We start from the raw sequence: 20,325 nt of genomic DNA, 5'->3' as shown, positions 1-20,325 counted from the left end.
TGACAAGCTAAGCTGACTTGGACTTGGAAAAAGAAGTTGGCCAAGCACTGAATCTGCTACTCCAAATGAGGTCCTTGGCCTGCAAATGAGGACTTTTCTCTTCTGTTTTTCATGCATTCAGGTCTCATGCGCAGACTCAGCAAACCTAACCTAAGTTGATCTATTTTGTGGGATTGTGGGTCATTTATCAGCTGGACAAGGAAGATTTATAACTGTCTTAGATTGTTACATAACTATTTCAACAGGTTCTTAATGGTTGTCTCTGTGGCAAGATGTTGCTCTTGTCACATTTCTTTTCCTTGACTAGGCAGCAATGCATAAGTATGTTTGGTTGCTTCTGTTGAGATTGCGGGCACTTTTGTACGTGAGAGTACTAATGTAGCACAATATTGACACCTGTGGAGGTGGTTCTAATTAATCAGATTCCGAAGACAGAATTTATTGTTAGATCTAAAAATTCTTAATGAATTCACCTCGCACAAACCCAGGTAGGGGTTGCCTTTTGCGCTAATGTTTCCAAAGCTGTCACGCTCAATTTGATGTAGAAGTTCATCAATGTATTTTTGTTATTCAACACCTTTTATCGTCACTTCTATACTTTTGACTTCCATTTTGTTTCTAACCAATAAGGGGTATGTGATATGTATGAAGTGGCTCGGGATCTGTAGCTGCTACATTTGAACTAGTCATGAGAATTGTCTTTTGAAATAATTTTATTGGTTTGCTTATAATAAATCGTACTGTTCACCTTTCAATTGAGTGCATAATACACTTGCAGCATATTGACTCAGCAGTTGGTTTTGCTTGTTTCTTTCAATTTTTTCTTTTTATTTATTGTCATACAGTAAATCAATGAATCTCAAATAAGATTATGGGTATTGCAGGAGCATCTTCCTGAAACTTCGAGCTCGTTCTTTAGTTAAGCTTGCTTAGATAAAAGGTTATTTGGAAAGCAACTTTTCTCACAGCTGGTAAGACACACATGCATTGACAAATGTATGTGTTTTGAATGTATGTATTCCAAGTATTGCAAAGTTCATCAAACAAATTGAATAGAGCAATAAGCAACAAAACAGGGATTATTTATGACGATAAATGCTATAAGCTGTTGTACTTTACTGTTTTAAAGCTTGGACAATTTCTTTGGTTTTTGCACTGCTTTCGTTGTATGATTGGAAATTTATCTCTGTTCTTTGTCTACATGTCTTACATGATGTCTTGAAAGAGGGAACACCATTTGGACTTGGTAGCCAAAAAAAAAAAACTTTAATGCTCATAGTCAGCTTTGTGGTGATCTTAATTGACAAAGTGACCTTAAACTGGAATACATGAGATAGAGGCAGAATGCATGTGACTTTGTCTTCTACATCACAAAGATTTCTCATAATGTGTCATTTACATATTATCTTGATACAAAACTAAAATATAGAATGGTGATTATTAGCATTAAACATGTCTTGTGAGAATTAAGCATAATTATCACTGATATATGGAATTGCATGTAGCAAAAGTTAATACAAAATTTTGTCAGTTTTTAAACTATGCAGTGGAACTTACTTGCAGCAACATTCCTTTCCATGTTTTCAATTTACTTGTGGTGCATTTCAATATCTGATAAATGGAATTGTTTTCTTTTTGCTTGCACCATCCAATGATACAATTAATGAGATATGTTTAAAGTCCTGGCATGGCAAGCATTTCATTCATCATGGCAAAATTCTATAAAAATAGTAAAATATTTTAAAGTTAGTGATAATGAAGCTTTATGACAATCTAGTGCATCTTCAATGAAAACACATTCATTTAGCCCCATATTTGCACAAGAGAATAACCAAGAAGAGCCAATTGGTTGACTTTGAGAGAAGCTCTTAACACCTGCACAAGCTAAGGACAACCAAAATAAGTATGCCCAAGTTTTGCCGCACTTTACAGTGAAAGCCTTTTCATCACATCTACATAAGGGAAAATAGGTAATTCACAAGGTAGCCAGAAAATGGATTTCATCTTTATAAATCCTTCATTGTGAGAGCCTAAAGCCATACAAGCCGCAAAGATAAAAAAAAAGAAAATTATCAAGGAACTGCACTAAATCAATGAAGACATGCACATAATCAAATCAACAGAAAAGTAATGCAAATATGGGTTCCCTTAGAAACATCTCTCTTGGAATTTCAGAAGAAGGTGTCATCATCTGAGTTCTTCTTAATGATGATATTTTCTTGAGATAGAAAAAGCTTAGGGGTGCCCAACAAACACCTTTAACTTGAACAAAAGATTAAAACAGAGTAACTTGAGTAACTTGATACAATTTTTCCTCAAGAAATAACTAGATTTGGAGTCCTCAAGGATTACAAAATTGCAAGGTTTTAAAGTAGCAAACAACCAATATTGTGTAAGGAAAGCAGCACTTTTACACAAGGAATTTCAGAATACATGTCAGATTTTAAATTGTAACATTACAAACCAGGGAAACAATAGATTAACAATTTTAGAGTACCTAACATAGTGGATCCTCTGAACACTTCTCAAAATCTCATCGTAATGGGAGTTCTATTAAAGAGAAGTTTTAAGGTAATATTTTAACTCATTGCCAGGTGAGACTTCTAATTGGTGTATGAGAGCCCCCCTTATTCGAGCATTCAGTAAGTGAATCAATTGTCAGTTTATCCTATAGAATTTTGATGTGTATGACCCTACTCCCCTATGTGACCATAGTTAGTTTTTTGGGTGGTCACTCAGCCATTGTTTTTGTACAGCTGGGTGCAGGAATTAGCTAAAGATCAGACTTATTTTGGGGGTTGAATCTCTTTCATATGGGCCTGATTTCAATTCTTTACTTAATGGTCAAAGCTACTAGAATAGGCCTATATATTCCGTGCGTGAATTCCTAAAATTAGGTGTATAGATTTTGTGACAGTTGGTGCTATATATTAGTGCTTTATTTATGTTTTTTTAGTGTTTTGTTCTGGGCAGAGCTTGGTCTGTGTTTTATCATATTTTTAAAGCGATTCTATCTAATAGAGAACCATGATTTGTCTCTTGATTTGAAGTGTCTTTATTTTACTTTGGTGAACCCATGTTCGAGGGTCTTTTTATTGACCTTGGGTGCCCACTTTTGGAAGGCATAAAATTCAGAATAATAATAAAATTTTCAGACAAGTTGTCCATTTTCTGCTTTCAGTATTTTCTTTTCATTCTTTCAGAAGATTTGTGTTTACAGAACACATTCTTAAGTTTGTAGTTTTGATCGAAGTTTCACTTGCATAGTTTAGGTCAGTTCCTTGAGTACAGAATCTGCAGACCATGGTTTAAATTTTAACATGGTATAAGAGCACAGTAATGAGATCTTCCAAGTTGATGATTACATGTTGCTACTTGTGAGAGGGAGTTGATAGAAGATATCAGTATCCTTCAGTAATTGAAGTAACCTGAACCTATGAAAGGTTGAAGGGTTCGATGCCCTAATTGCTCTAGTGATTGAAATGTTGATCTGCACTTGTATACTGGCTGCTGTTTTGATTTATATTCAGCTGATTAGTTTATTTTCAGTGTGTTCTAGCAGCTGCAAACATGACTAGTATCAGTTTTAGAGAGTGGCTACCTAGAGGGCACTCCCAACTTTGCACCTTGAAAGTACAGGTTACAGATGCTATTGGAAGCAGTTGATCTTTGTGTCTATTTCAAACCATGATTGTGCCTCCTACTAATTCTGTCTAGTTGGCTGAACATCACCAGAAGATGGCCAAAACAAAGTGTATCATCTTGGATTCATTGAAAGATCATTCGATTCATTACATTATAGAGATGACTACAAAGGGGGTTTTATGATGCCTTGACAACTCTTTATTAAAGTATTGAACATTTCCCATAAGATTTTGAAGAACAAGTGAATGTCACATGTATGAGTGGCATAGATGCTGCAGCTACCTACCCAATGAAAAACACAAAACTTTGTGATCAGCTTGCTATATTTGAGGCAAAGGTGGAGGATAAAGAGTTGACGCCCATAGCCATAAATGGCTTATCTCCATCATGGGATCCATTTATATAGGGTACAAAGAAAGGATTTGAGAAAAGTATCTGAAAGGATTTCATTTAAGAAGAAACTAGATTTGAATCTATTTGAGTTACAATGGAAGATAGAACCAAGCTTCCACTAGGAAGATGAGGAAAGGTTGCAAGAAAGGATTTGAGAAAAGTATCAGAAAGGAAGGTTGAGGAATCAAATTCTTCTCAATAGAGGAAGAAAGATATGAGCCATATCAAGTGTTTCAAATGCCAAAAGTATGGCCACTATACTTTTCAGTGCCCTGCGAAGAAAAATGGGCAAAGCAAGCGATAGTAGTAGTAGTAGTATGTAAGGAGTGCTGAAGCTTCAACAATAGATAGGATTTCATCTAAGACAACCTTCTCGGTGGTTTTATGCTTGTTCACTTACATCATTTTTGGTGTAGGGTGGTGTTGACATGTATTTTGTACACAACCAAACACAGAATAAAATACCCAAATGGTACCTTATCCTCTCTTGAGTAAAGTCTCTAAATGCTGAAGATATCGCGAAAAGGATCAATCGGGGTGACTTCAAGGTTCTTCGTTGTAGGATCTCTATGTGTGGATAAGCACCAGTGGTTGTTGTGAATGTTGTTTCTTCAAGGGGCCTTACATTTTTTCGATCTGCAGGAATAGGATTTTCCTAAATGCTAACAGGTTCTCAAAAAAAATAGCAAAAGATAAGGGTTTCAAGAGATGGATACTAATCTAATCCTAAGAATAACTCAATGTAGGCTAGACTTGGTAAGATTCTACCAATTTCAATATTGCCAAGGAATTACAACTCTACTGGAATTGATGTGATCTTCTAAGGTGACTAGTGATTTTCAAATCATCAAGAATTATAGATACTACCATAAATATACATATCAATAGTTCAATAATGATTGAAGGTTCAAGCAATCTCAATATTTTCAGTTGACCACACAAGGCGTCCTTACAATCAGTAAGAAGTTAGTGGTTTGGAACGTGAATCTCACCAAAGATCAAGCACAACACTTAGTCCTTCAAACTTAAATACTACTTCGACTGAGAATGATTCAAGAAGATAAACAACCATGAAGATAGCCACAAGAATTGCAATAAAACACCATAACTTCAATATTTTATTGATCTCAAAGCCAAATGGACAACAATTGTTCAAAATTCTTTCTTCACTACTCAATCTTGCTACAAAATAACTTTCTTCTCTCCAAAGCTCTAACTATTATCTATCTCTCTAATATCTAATCTGATCTAATTGACAAAATGAAAATGAGTGAGGGTATATATAGCATCCTCAATTACAATGAACGGCCCAGATCAAAAGAAGATCAACGGCTGAGATTCTGACACCTAAACCCTAATTAGGGTTTGTTACAAAAAGTTCCCTTTTTAGATGAACATTATTAAATGCATAGCCAAATATTTAATTGGCACAAAAGTCGAGGAAACATAGACCAATGATAATTAAGATGCCACATCATCCTATAACAACCTCTCTTCTAGAACCTTGTTCCCTTTCCAATGCTCTTTCTTAGCATATGCAACGAATCTGGACACAATTCCTTCAATCTCAGCAATAGGAATCTCAGGAAGATTCTTCATTCGTTCTTCCAAGTGAATGACCTGGTCAAAGGCAGTGAGAAGAGCCACTTCCCATCCAGGTTCGAGTTCTTTGATCTTCTCAATCAGGAGCATAGTAGTGAACATTAGATCCCGTTGCTCATCTGTGATGACATTCTCATCTTTGCAAAAGATGACCTTGACTCTCTCTTCCAACTTTTGGAGGTCCACATCCGTCTCAACTTCGATCCGCCTGCCAAGAATGGTACACAACACTTCAAACACCTTATCCTGAATTGGATGGATGACGCCTTCAACTTGACTGCATTTGGTGTTGATGTCTTTGAAAAGAACCTCTTTCATCTGGAGTAGAGTTGACCACTGAAGTAGGTTATGAGTTCCTCCATCCATTATCTTTTCTTGTGCTAGGATCTTCCTTGGTGTTTGCCTGATTACTTGCAGGACAGGAATGATAACATCTCTAGTGTGAGCGAAAGCAGCTACAGTTATCATTAGATTGTGGACAATCTCAAGGACCTGGATAGCTCGGTGGATTGTCTTCATCATTCTTGTTGTAAATTCAACAACTACCGTGTGGGATTTGTCAATCCAAGAGCTCATAAGCTGAACCAAACTCTTGACTCTTTCTGCCTCGCCAACTGATTCAAGGGGAAGTGCTTTTACAGGAGATACAGCTGGATCCTGACGTCTCAAGGGTTGATTGAGATGACTAAAGTAGCCTCTCCAAGCACCGACCTCTCTCTCAAGCTTCTTATTCTTTTCCATTTCTTCCTTAAGTTTGCCCTTAAATGCCTCAAATGAATCGGTTGCCTCATCCATTGCTTGTTCAGTAGTGAGTGGACCAAGCTCAAATGTTTCTACATCATACTCATCTGCAAGAATTTCACCTTCATACTTGTCCACTACTGGTGTAGCTATCTGCAATTTCCTGGATCATGTCTCATCCCTTATCACTTTGGACATTTTCGTGGCCTTCCTCTTCTCTGTTACTTCTTGAGAATTTCCTATAAGGCTCTCTAAGTCAATTACATCTTCTTCTTCTTCAATCACAATCAGCCTTGTCAGTCTCTCTTTCAACCAATCTGGAATGGCAGATCTTGTCTCTCTCACTTGTATTTCTTTAGGTAGTGGTTCATCTTCTCGGAGAGGAGATGTCGCCTCATCATCATTCTTATCTTCATGTAGCTCATTAATTTGGGGAGACTGACTTGATGAATGTGGAGGTGTTTGTCCTTTCTCTAGTTTGTCATTTTGCACCATGGATTCCATAGATTCATCAACATCAGGTACTATCTTCTCTTGACCTTCAGCTTGACTTGCCCTCTTTCCATGTCGAGAAGATGTGCTTGATGGGCGATCTCGATTGGCCTCTTGCTTCTTCTTGGAAGATTCCCTTTTCTCTGGTCTTTCTTTCCTCTTTGCACCTCTAGGATGAGAAGTGTTCTCACTCATGCTAGCTTCTCCTTCTTCCGGCCTTGCCTCCAAAGTAAAAGTCATTGATACGTTCTGCTCTCTCAACTTCTAATGTTGTACATCCACCCATCTGCGAGTACATGATAAAACAGGAGCCATCAAAGCTCTCAAGTCGAAAACCTCGGGTTCATTCCAATCTATCTTCACTGCTTTGTCTTCTTTGTCATAAGATGACTGGAGATGTCTGCCATTGTCCTGAGCTTGATCAGCTACTCTGTAAACTTTGCATTTCCTAATGAAATCTAAAGGTAATTTGGAATGCATCTTTCTTTTCACTTCTAAATCACTTGAGAGATTCATCCAAAAGTCTTCTACCTGAAACTCATGTCTGTACCTCCTAGCAACTGTTTCCTCCATATAACCATAAGGATCAAAATTCTCCCGCGGGGCAAAGAAGGTGAATGAATACAAGGCTAATTCCTTCTTTGCATCCTCCGAAGCTTGAGTATTAGGACATACCTCAACTGAATTCCCCAATATGATAGGTACGGGAACTCCATTTCCATGCTTGTGTCTGGATACCTTTGCACAAGCTACCAACTGCCTGGTTACCTCAAGTAGCACTATCCTGTCTGTCGGATACCTCGGCAACATGTAGGGAGGTGAAGGACACCCCTGAACTCTGATATATGTAAACTTTTGAAACTAGATGAACCATGCACCATACCTCTTTACAAGCTCTTGTGCATCTAGAGATAGTCGATTGTGAATCCCGCCTTGCAATATCCTAGTGATGTTCATCGTGAAGGTATCATTGACTAACTTTCAGTCACCTCTAAGTGGATGATGCAAATGAACATAAGAGTCACAAACTCTCACTTCTCCAGGTCCTCTTCCAATCACTCCTCTGTGAGGTAGCCTTGCATACTCGAAACTCCTGATCAAGGCATATATGACATATGAGCTCATATGGAATGATTTGGTAGGTCTTAGTCTTCTCAACTGCACATCCAGACTATGGCTAATAATTCTGGCCCAATGAATCGTTCCTTTTCCTTGGACAATCACTTGAATGAAGAAGAACATCCATTTCTCGAAGTAGAAGGCTTGAGGAGCCCCTGTTGATGAGATTCAGGCAAGTGTCGGGATCATCTTCATATATTGACCTGGCTCCTTCTAGGCTTTTGTAAATCATATCTTTATGCTCTGGAAGATGAAGAGCTTCGCTTATAGCCTCTTCTGAAAGGTAAGCTAAAGTGTTTCCTTCCTTGGATATGATCGATCTTGATTGAGTCATAATGGCGGGCACACTCGATCATCAACTCATGACACTGGACTGTTGGAGGGATACTTGTCGCCTTGATGATGCCACTTTCAATAATCTTTTTCGCGATAGGTGATGGCTTGCCAATGTAGGGGACCTCTCGAAACTTCTTCACACTGAAGTTTCTCAAGTTGGTATCTCCGATGTTACTCCATTTGGACACGATCCTGGTCTCCAATTCGTCGTTCCTCTGATCTTCCTTCATGAGAGCCGGGCGACTAGTAGATGCTCCCGCCTTTGGAGTCGCCATCTTGACACCTACACAACATTTCACAATTAGTAATATACCTTCAAGCGTAGAAATATAGAGTAAAAAGGAAGATTTAAGATTTTAATTAGGAAACTTCATGATAAATCTTGAGTTATCATTTCCCAATTAACCATGCAAAACTTTGGATTTTTCAAAACAAATGTTCAAAATTCAAATCTTCAACAAGGGTGTCAAGATGATTTCGCCATACCTCCTCTTGAGTATTAAACTCTAAGAAATGATGCAAAAATAGATGAATTTTGCTAGGCAAAATGTAGATCGAAGCCTTTTCTTGAATGAATTGCGCCTCCTTTAGCCTTCAAAAGAATAAAACTCCACTTCCTTCTAGCCTTCAACACTTGAAAGAAAATCGCTCCAAGTACACCAGATTTCGCACCTCCTTCTAGCTCTCCAAATTCGCACTTAAGGCAATGATTGAATGATTTGAAATGTGAAAAAAAACTCCTCCAATATATAGAGCACTCACCCTTTTGCTCCCTCTAGGCCGACTTGGCAAAAAAGAGGTTAAAAAAAAAAAAAATTCCAAAAAAGGGGCCGACTTGGCAAAATAAATTAAAATAAGGCCTTGAGCGCTTTATATTTAATTTTAATTTAATAAAAATTAATTTTAAATGCCTCCAAGATAGAAGTTCGATTTTTTAAGGCTTAAAATTAATTTATTAAATGCCAAAATGTTTTTTAATTTAATGTCAATTTAATCTTAATTTTCCAAAACGCCTCAAAATTAGCAATGTTGGCGATCAAGTGCAATTTGGAGAATATGAATTTTTTAAACAAGGCGTAATGAGATTTCATGAGGATTTCGCCCTGGACCCTCTCTGAGGGTCAAGAGCGATTTTTGAATATTTCACATTTTGACTTGAAAATCTCCTGGAGGGTAAATTGATATCTAGTTAACGCGTTGCACTTCCAAACTGACATTTTTTATGAGGAAAGATAGGTGAAAATGTAAATTTCGCCCTGGACCTTCACTGAGGGTCAGGAGCGATTTTTCATTTTCTAGTTAAAATCCACCTCAACTTGTTTGTTAAACTCACAATGTCACTTCCAAAATCCATTTCCTTGCACTATAAAGTTAATTAATCAATAATTTTGAAGGAAATAATGTCCTTTAAGGCAATTTCGCTCTGGACCCTCTCTAAGGGTCAGGAGCGTTCGCTCTGGACCCTCTCTGAGGGTCAGGAGCGATTTTTCTATTTTCAACAAAGTCCTTCTTCATTTCTAGTCAAGACTTCTTTAGGCCGGTGGAGAAAGTCCTTTATTTTCCATTTATGATCAAAACTTGGTCTCTTTTCATTGCACAATGAAGGAAATCAAAATCTTGTTGTGGGCCCTCTCTGAGGGTCAGGAGCGATTTTTCATTTTTTGCTCCAATTTAGCATTTTCAACCTCCAAAATCTCTTCAAGACATTTCAATTAGGCCCCCTCACTGACTTGCAAACTTAGCTTTGTCAAATTTTGGGGAAAAGGTGTGTTTTTTGGTGTTTTTCGCTCTGGGCCCTCCTTGAGGGTTAGGAGCAATTTTTTGATTTTGAGCTTGATTATCCACCATTTTTCATTGAAACTTCATTCATCACTTGGCAATGTTCTTCCTTCATCCATCTCATCCAAACTCGCTTTGTTGTTGCAAGGTAGAATGAGGATTTTCAACAATATCGCTCTGGGCCCTCTCTGAGGATCAGGAGCGATTTTTCGCTGTGGGCCCTCTCTGAGGGTCAGGAGCGATTTTTTTATTTTTTGACCAAAATCATCAAGTTTCAAAGGCAAAACAATATTCATCATGTTTTTGGAGGTCTCTTCTCCTTATCCTAACCTTGCCTTAGCACCATTTTGAAGAAAACATGCATCTTTTGAAAATCTCGCTCTGGACCTTCAGTGAGGGTCAGGAGCGACTTTTTGGTTTTAGGCAAATTTCTTTATCTTTTAATCTTCAAATCACCTCCAAGGCATAACACATCACGTTCTCCTCCTATCCAAGCAAGATTTTACCTCAATTTTTTAAACAAAGGAGAGAAACCTGGAAAATCGCTATGGGCCCTCTCTGAGGGTCCGGAGCGATTTTTGTAATTGCCCTCAAAATTTTGATTCTCAACGATTTCTTTTCACTCCAAGGCATTTATTTTAAACCTATGTCTAGACTTGGCTTTCCTCAAACTTGGATGAAAAGTTCCCATATTAGGTTTTTCGCTCTGGGCCCTCTCTGAGGGTCAGGAGCGATTTTTGCTATGGGCCCTCTTTGAGGGTCAGGAGCGATTTTTTGATTTTGGGTTGATTTCCCCTTTCGTTGATCATCCAAATTATATTCAATGGGTAGAACATGCTTTCATTCATCCCTTCCGATCATAAAAATCACTTTGATCTTGCAAGAATAATGCATTTTTGAAAATCTCGCTATGGACCTTCATTGAGGGTCAGGAGCAATTTTTGCTTCCTGGACCAAAATGCTTCACTTTTCATCTAAAAATCACTTTGCCAAGGAAGATGTCATCTTGTTCTTTGCTATGAATAAAAATTCATGTCCAAGAAAGGTCCAAAAATGTGCACACAAAGAAAATCGCTCTGGACCCTCTCTGAGGGTCAGGAGCGATTTTACCTTTCCTGGGCAAAACTCCTTCAATTCATCATCTTTGATCAAGTCTGGATACTTCACTGTGCTCATTTCATCCATAGTCGACCAAACAAGGCTAGCAATGACCCCTATAAGATTTCTCGTTGTGGGCCCTCTCTGAGGGTCAGGAGCGATTTTTCTCTTAGTTTCCAAAATTCACCATCTTTCACGTCTCCAAACCGTCCAAAGCATCAAGTCACGTTCAATCATCCTTCCAGGAGACCCTGCACAAAGCAATTTAGAAAAGTCAATGACAAATATGACTTAAACAACATTTTCGCCCTAGGCCTTCACTGAGGGTCAGGAGCGATTTTACCCTTTTTGGCCAAACTGCTTCAAATTTAAGTCTCAAACTGCTTCACAAGGCAAAGTCAGGTCACTTTCAAGGTTAGGAACCAGTTAGTATGTCCATCAAAAACAAGAAATTGCACTCAGGATAAATTTCGCCTTGGGCCCTCTCTGAGGGTCAGGAGCGATTTGTCTGTTTCAGGCATCATCTTGCTTCAAAAAATTGATCAAAACTCACCTAGGCAAGAACACACAACTTCACCTTCAAAAATGCTAACACTTAGTCAAAATTGGATTTTACCCTAAAAACCCTTTATTAGACCTAACCTGAGACCTATTTGACTCTCCTGAAAGACTTACCTAATATCAATCATCTCAATTCATTGGGAGGACACTTAACAATTCTCCAAAATTTGACTGGACTTAGCCTGAATGACATCCAAAAGAACCCCTAAGGTTTAGCCCTAGCCCAGACAGACCACTCACTCACTCAAAACCCTAAAAGCAGAGAGAAGAACAAGCAAAACAAAAGCGACACAGAGGGGGTCCCCATTCTAATGGGGTGATGTGTGAAATGGTCACAACAAGTGGTGTTGTGACATTTTCACACATCGCCCCATTGCAAATGGGGACCTCCACTATTTTGCTCGTAGGTTAGTTCTTTTGCTTAGTTTGCTTAGCTTGGCAATAGTTTGAGTCTTTAGCCTTTGCTTATGAAAGGGTTTGGTTTTTCTGTCCAAGGTGGAGCAAGTCTTAGAAGTCTCAGACAATCTAGCATCAATTCGATCTTCCTTGGGGATAGTTTAGAGCTTGCTCAACTTTAGTGTTTACATGTTGGATAGGAGTAAAGAGCTTCATTGAAAGGTGATTCACAATGTAACCCATAGGCTAAGTCATGACATAAGTTTTATGAATGATGAGCAACTCTCAAGCAAGTAGAAGCGCTTCAAGGACTGGATGAGGAAGGAAGGAATCTATCAAAACCTAGGTGGATGAAGAATGGATATCAAAAAATTTACAAGTATGGATGAAGGTAAAGTTCCATGAGTGCTCAAATTTCTTTACTCCAAGGAATCCACGACATGGAAGTCTTGAGGTGCTCAAATTCCTGGACTCCAAGGAATCCACGATTTGGAAGTCTTGAGTGCTCAAATTCCTTGACTCCATGGAATCCATGACTCGGAAGTCTTGAAGGCTAGGTCGAGTAGGAGCTGCACTATCAATTTTATCCATCAAGCTAGGTGAGCTGAAATGAATGAATCTATCAAAGACTTCAGGATCAAATATAAGGATTTACCCATCACTCCCCAAAATCCAAGACTTGAGTGTGATTTTCCCTTGAGTGCTCAAATTCCTTGACCTCGAGGAATCCACGACTTTAGTGAAGTGGTGCGATGATCAGTCCTCTAAGGGTTACACAAAATATATAAGTTTGGTGATGCTTAAAGTGATTTCAACAAGGAGAGATTACCTCCAATCGATCTTGGCAAAATCAATGAATCGGACAAAAGGTGATCTTGAGGGAAGTAGGCAATGAGTGCTCAAATTCCTTGACCTCAAGGAATACACACCTAGGATAACATGACATGTGTTGGTGGTAATTTGCCAACATATGAATAAAACTTGTTTTGTTTAGTTAGTGTCTAGTAATGTTCCCGTAGGAGTTAGCTGGCAATTAGCGACGGTTGGTATCTCCCCCAACCGCTGAGCAATATTTATGTTATGTTGTAAGGGAACCCCAACAGTGGTTATGATTGTACATCCAGTTTACTTGATGCAATAAAGATATATCATTCTAGCAATATTATGAGTTATGTTTATGTCCTGTGAATTATCTATGTACTTCCATTCTATTTACTCTGTAATCTAATTTGACACCATAGCGGTAAACAACATGGAGGTCATGAAGGTTATGATGAATGGAAATTGCAAGGATTAAACTCTTCCTTGAATCTTTTGCAAATAAAGTGCTTATGATGATGAGAATAGGAAGGAGCTGATGGGATCAATTTACTTCATGAATTAAGGGGATGAAATCAGGCGATTTGTCATGAGTGCTCAAAGTCCTTGACTCCAAGGAATCTATGACTTGATGGACTTGTTAGCGATTTTTCTTCCTACCTTTAGTCCTAAGGAGACACACAATACCAGACTATAGGATTGGTAGCTTAAAACATGAAATCAACACTATCAACAAACTGAAGACAAGAAAACGTAACTGAACAAGGCTATACAAGCCTTCTGCACTTTGAGCTCCACTAAACTTAGGAGGGTAATCCTGTTGCAGGTCTGAAAATAATGAACTCTTGACAAACTAAACAAAGGACCTATTTAAAAGTGGATTATTCTCAGGGGCATGATAATGGGTGTTTTGTATTTTATCAAACTAGAGCATAATCCCATTTCCCCTTTAAATTGCTGAGAACATAAACTAACTCTACACCTACTCCTATAAATAGAAAGGAAATGATATTTTGATTTTAAATATGACCCCGAAACAATTTAAAAGAGAAGACCAGTGCCTATCCTATGGAGAACAAAGTCTAACTACAATTAAGTCAAAAACAACTATGTTGTATCTCAACATTACGACCCTCAATTAAATACTTCATGCCTTGCATACAATGCTTAACTGAAATTAGCACAAATTTTATCACATTCCCCCATACACATACTGCAATATTCTTAAAACATAATTTAACTCTTTTACTTGAAAAGAGACCTATTACTAAGAACATACATTCTCCATTAGAGAAGACAAATTAAACTGTCATTAACAAAATAACTCATACAACATATGCACCAAGAATAGGAGCAATCTGAAACTGATTTCCTCTATTGATTTTCAAAAAGTAAGATACATTATCATAACTGTTCATAACAGATTTGCAGAGAGAAGAACTTTTCTCTATTACTTTTAACACCTAGAACATTCTACTTGTCAAAACGTTCAGAATCCTTTCCTATCAGCCCTAATTTCCCTTTTATAGCACAATGGAGCAAAACAAGCTCCAGGCCGAATAGGACACTTGTCAAAAAGTGATTGCTTATACTAGAATATGCCCTAGCATATCTTTTACAAGTTCATTCACAAAAATCACCCTTGGGAGAGGTGGAGGAAGGCAGCTGTGATAACTTCTTGGGATCGGTGCAACAGGCCTGATGAGAGTGGGGCTGATGTGTCTTGCTGCAGCACATGTCGTTTTCCAAAATTTGAAATCCAATACTGAAGGTAATGTGGTCGTGGGTCGGTACGTGCTAAATGTGTGACCAAAATGTACCTACAAAAATGGAAACCTACAGAAAGAATGTGGCAAACAAAAAACGCAAGAATTGAGACTACTCTTCTCCCTCTGGCTGATCCTCTTCAAGTGAGCAATATTGCTTGTGCCAGCTATCCATTTGTGCCACAGTGGGCTAGGCAAAGGCTCTGAGATCCTCCAATTTATTCATAGCCTCCCTGGTCCTATTATCTAATATGGTCGTAGCCTCAACAATGAATTTGTGATAGAATCAATTTCAAGAATCCTATCAATAATTAAATAATAGCTTTCTTCTGAGTGGGGTCACCCCACAACAATTGGTCCAAAACTGCCTTTATTGCCTCTTCAAAATCTGACTTCCACTCTTCCAAACCTTTCATCTGAATGTTCACAGTCAAAATTTTGGGGATGTCCCACTTTTGGAGACCCCTAAATGTTGCCATTTTCTCCCTCAATGATTTTTATTTATTTTCAATAGGTGGGAGCTCCTTTGTCAACAAATTGAAATTCTTACAGGTTGCCCCCACAATTTGGGGTGCAGTAGACACATTCTTTACTGCCAAGAATACCTTTTTTAATATTGTAGCTTTTGGAAGCCATGTGACCCTTAATGGTTGAAAGAATGTCTCCTAATTGGGTGTACACCTGGAATACAAAAGAATATGAGGCATGGACCTTATCCAATTTAGTAATCAATTTATTTGTGATATGCAAAATTGTGGTGCTCCTGACCTCTAGACACTTGTCCTCCATGAGACCTGTTATTTCTGCAATCCTCTTTTCCCTGCTCTTTATAATAGTATCTTGTGCTTTTCACTTGGAGGTCAAATTATCAATCTCTAAAATCAATGAAGGAGGGACCTCTTTAAAATCACCAAGCCCTACTTGCACTTGCTATTCCTGGGGCTTTTGCTCAATCATTAGTGGAGCGAAGGAGTCTCTTTTGGCTATCTGCCTCCTTGGCCTAGCATTTTCCTTGTATAATTCATTGTATTCAAAATGGAGGGAGACATGCTGCCTTTTAAGAATGTCATGTTTTCTTTGTTCCTCCTCAACAACAACTTTTGCAAAATATTAGGCATGGAATGCCAATGTGGTAGCCTCAAGAGTTGTAGTGTCAGTAAGGGTTCTAACTATTGCATCACCCACCTTTTGTTCTACCTCGTATAACAAAATTGTTTTTTTATGTCTTCGGGGTGAAGCCCAATGTGTAAATTCTTTGATACTCGGGTCGAAACCTGAGCCATGTTTGCCAAATTCTTGAGCATATATTGGGGTCTCTTGTCTCATCACTTGATCCAAAATGAAGAGCCTTTATATATCCCATCCAGGGATCAACATCATTCTAGTAGCCTTTATCATTTGTCTGGTCTCTTCAGGCATGCAATCAACATTTTCCTTATCAAAATTTGTCAACTCTTCATTGACATCCCCTTTACTTTCTCCTATAGTCAAAAGGCCTTGAATTCAGGTGTCTTGATGAAATCGTCATCAGACAAGAATTGAGCAGCCGCCAAAATTCTTTCATCTTTGGAATCCTCTTCAGGGATGAAGTAAGGCACAATTGTCCTATCTTCATCCATTGGCTCATCAAAAAAATCGACATCTTTAAATGTATCTCTAAGAGGAGAGGGTGGGGGAACCCCTTGTTCATCTTCGTCATCAATGATTTCAATGAAATCTGCCAAAATTGCCTTCCCCTTTTCAATTTTCCTTATTGTTTCTGAGGTTGGTTGGGTCTCCTATGGTGCTTGTTGAGTGGGGGCAACTCGGGAAGACTCCCTTGTCAAAAATTACCTTCCACTTTCTATCTCGTGGGGATGGCCTTGGAGGCTTAAAGTGTTAAGTTCTTTCAAAATTCTGTGATCAAAATAGAAGAGATGGAGATATGATCTGAAAGTTGTATTTTATCTGCTATAGCGTGTTTTGAAGATGCACCACACTTATCAATTTCAGTGTGTGCATCCTCCTCAATGTAAGCATGCTATATAAGTGGATGAGGGGTTACGTAGTGAAGAGATATGTCTTCCCTCGTGGGAAGACACATCTCCTCCCTACGTACCTCTCACCACAGTATATAAACTAGTCACCGTTTACTTACCCGATCGGAAGGAGTGCGACGTGGGAAGACACGTCTCTTCCCTACGTACCTCTCACCACAGTATATAAACTAGTCACCGTTTACTTACCCGATCAGAAGGAGTGCAACTTGTTTGAGAATCGCTTTACCACTCGATACCATGAATGGTGTAACCGTTGGTCAAACGCGATAAGTTAACTTTGGTTTTATTTATCATTAGTTAATGTTAACATATTAGTATATGTAATCAAATAAATATATATATATATATATTTCGGAAGCATGAAATTATACGACCGATGTTACAAAATTAAACACTCCCTCTTAACTAGGGAGGACACATTTCATGTTAGAGAAAACATCACAATTCATCCATTGATTGTGAAGAGAGGAGATATCACACCATAGTGATATTCAGAGATATGGTTCAACAATGAATATCAAGTCTCATGATACTCACCCTAACTCATAGTTATCAAGTAAGGTATGTGCACTTGCATCAAGTCACATGATGCCTACCATACTGATAATGATTTCATGGCATGTCCACGAATATTATGTTAATAATATTCACCATGAAGATCTCTATCATAATTATGGTTTATTTAATGATATCAACCAACAGATATCTACCATAATGTCTCAGAGATATATATACTATCATGACATGTCCACAGATATCAAGTCACATGATATCCATCAAGATAGTTAAATTGATAATTGAAAAATCGTCATCTTACAATATCAATTTGAAACAAGTGTTCATTATTGAAAAGTCGTCACCCTTCAATAATGTTCACAGAAGGCCCATGTAGTCATGGAGTCGCACACATGACAAATGAAAGAGTTTACACACTAAACATCTTTAAATATATTAGTATATCAGAATAAATGAGACTCTATATCAAAATTAAATAGCATTTTCAACCATACCAAGTTTATCTCTAAAGTGTTCAATCTTGATCCTGGAGAGAGGCTTGGTAAGAATGTCTGCAATCTGATCACCTGTACTAATATAATTCAGTCGGATCACATTCCTTTCCACCATATCTCGAACATAGTGATAAGAAATCTCAATGTGTTTAGACCTGTCATGAAATACTGGATTCATTGAAAGCTTGATGCAACTCTGATTGTCACTGTAGATGACAATAGGATTTAAGGGTTGACCAAACAGTCCTACAAGCAATTTTTGGAGCCATACAGCTTCTCTTGCTCCCATGGAGGCTGCAATGTATTCAACTTCTATAGAACTCTGAGCAACTAAAGACTGTTTTCTACATATCCATGAGATCATTCATGATCCTAAACTGAAGCAACATCCTGATGTGCTTTTCCTGTCAACTATGCTTCCAGCCCAATCAGAAACAATGAATCCATTTAGGTCAAGTTCTACATGTTTATATTTCAAACCAAAACCAATAGTTCCTCGAAGATATCTCAGAATATGCTTTGCAGCAACAAGATGTATTTCCCTGGGTTCACACATGAACTGACTTAGTGCATTTACAACGTAACATATATCAGGTCTTGTGTTTACCAAATACATCAGAGATCCAATAATCTGTCTGTAGAGTGTAGGATCTGCAAACTCAGATTCTGCAGCTGTTTCCTTTAGCTTGTGCAGATTTGTCTCCATAGGTGTGGTCATGGATCTACAATCCAACTTTCTAAATCTCTTGAGTATATCAATGGTGTATTTTCCTTGATTAAGGATTATACCATCTACCTGCTGCCAAACTTCCAATCCAAGGAAGTAGTGAAGAATTCATAAATCTTTCATATCAAACTCAGAGGCTAATTCTTTCTTACATCGAGAAATACAATTATCCTCTCCTATGATTAGTAGATCAACAACATAAAGAATAAGAATTAATAATTCACCATTGTTTACCTTGTAGTAGAGATTTGGATATGCTTCATTCTTGAAAAACCCTAATTCCAAGAGATGGTGATCAATTCTTTCATACCATGCTCTGGGGGCCTGTTTCAGTCCATAAAGAGCTTTCTTTAATCTACAGACATGTGATTCAGCCTTATGAATCACAAAACCTTCAGGTTGCTCCAAATAAACTTCTTCTTCAATCTTACCATTCAGAAAAGCAGTCTTGACATCCATTTGATGGACTTTCCATCCTTTAGATGCTGCAATAGCCAAACTGCTCAGACAGAAGTGTATCTGGCAACAGGAGCAAATGTCTCTTCATAGTCAATACCTTTTTTCTGTGAGAAACCTCTGGCAACAAACCTTGCTTTGTGCTTCTCAATGCTGCCATCTGTTGCATGTTTGATTTTGAAGAGCCATTTAGAAGATACCACTGATTTGCTTTTAGGCCTAGGCACAATATCCCATACATCATTTTTCAGAATTGACTGATACTCTTCTGACATAGCATCTTTCCAAACTTGATGCTTGAGCGCATCTCCAACACAGGAAGGTTCTGCATCAATGATCTCATTCATCAAGGCAGTATAACTGGAAAATAGGTTAGGTCTCTTACTTTCTCTAAAGGTCCCCTTTGGAGCAGCATAATTTTTAGCTTCTTGAAGCATCTTTTTAGCCCATAGTGGTCTCTTCCTAGTTTTGGGATAATTTTCTTCTAAAGGGCCTTGAACTTCATGCTCAACATCTTCAGGGGTCTCCCTCTGAATCTCAGGGGTGGAATCCTCATCCAAGCTTGTAGGAGGATCTTGGTGTTCTAATTCATTAGAGCTTTTGGACCTCCTGAATGCTATGTCTTCCTCAAAGATGACAACAACGCCAACCTTGACAAGCTTTTGGAAGATGAGCTCTATGGGTTCGACAAGTGGGGTGTACTTGCACTGGGGTTGGTTGTTAGAACGGGAGGGGTGGCCTTGGATGGAGATGTTGCGAGGTTAGGATTGGTTGCGTGAATCAGATTGATTTTTGAGTTGGTTATTGGTGATGGTGGGTTTGGTCAAGATAGTCATAGTTTGCCACGCTTTGTGTCCGTGACTCCATCATTGTACAAGGAGGACCCTTTGGAATCTTTCTAGTAGGGTTTTAGAGTACCTTCCTCCTGGAGAACTCTTTCTAATGCTAGGCCCTTCTTGGTGACTTGCTCAAAGGACTCAATACATTGACAGGTCAAAGGGCGAGAATTTTTATAGCATCAAGTTGCATTGTGTAGAGACCTCCATATTATTAAAATATTAAATTACATAATTACAATAAATCTTCACATAATTACCCATAATTAAGAAAAACACTTTAGAAATTAATCCGTTATGCTCAATATACAAAAGTGGTTACATAAAGTGATATCTTGACAAATTATTTAATATAACTTGATACAATATTTAAATTACATGAGCCAAGAGATTTGCATAACACAAGAAAATTTCAAGAAAATTTCTTATAGTTACAAAAGACCATAAAGTCAAATACAACGAATATATAATACATAGTTGAATATCATCCTGATAGGGACTCCCAAAATC

The 20,325-nt window shown here is 38.1% G+C and overlaps 1 protein-coding gene across 1 annotated transcript in view; it reads left to right on the top strand.

The window, feature by feature from the left end:
* LOC131078919 (peroxisomal membrane protein PMP22) overlaps positions 1-1,155 on the top strand; it is an 84,799-nt gene extending 83,644 nt beyond the window's left edge. Inside the window, exon 6 of the mRNA XM_058016761.2 lies at positions 885-1,155. Within this exon, the coding sequence (XP_057872744.1) occupies positions 885-933 (49 nt within the window). The 3' untranslated portion in view covers positions 934-1,155. The remainder of the gene's footprint in view (positions 1-884) is intronic.
* The last annotated feature ends 19,170 nt before the right edge of the window (positions 1,156-20,325 follow it).

The sequence above is a fragment of the Cryptomeria japonica genome, chromosome 8 (assembly GCF_030272615.1).
Source record: "Cryptomeria japonica chromosome 8, Sugi_1.0, whole genome shotgun sequence".
Lineage (NCBI taxonomy): Eukaryota > Viridiplantae > Streptophyta > Pinopsida > Cupressales > Cupressaceae > Cryptomeria > Cryptomeria japonica.
The sequence above is the reverse complement of the archived record's forward strand: the minus strand, read 5'-3'. Positions and strand labels throughout refer to the sequence as shown.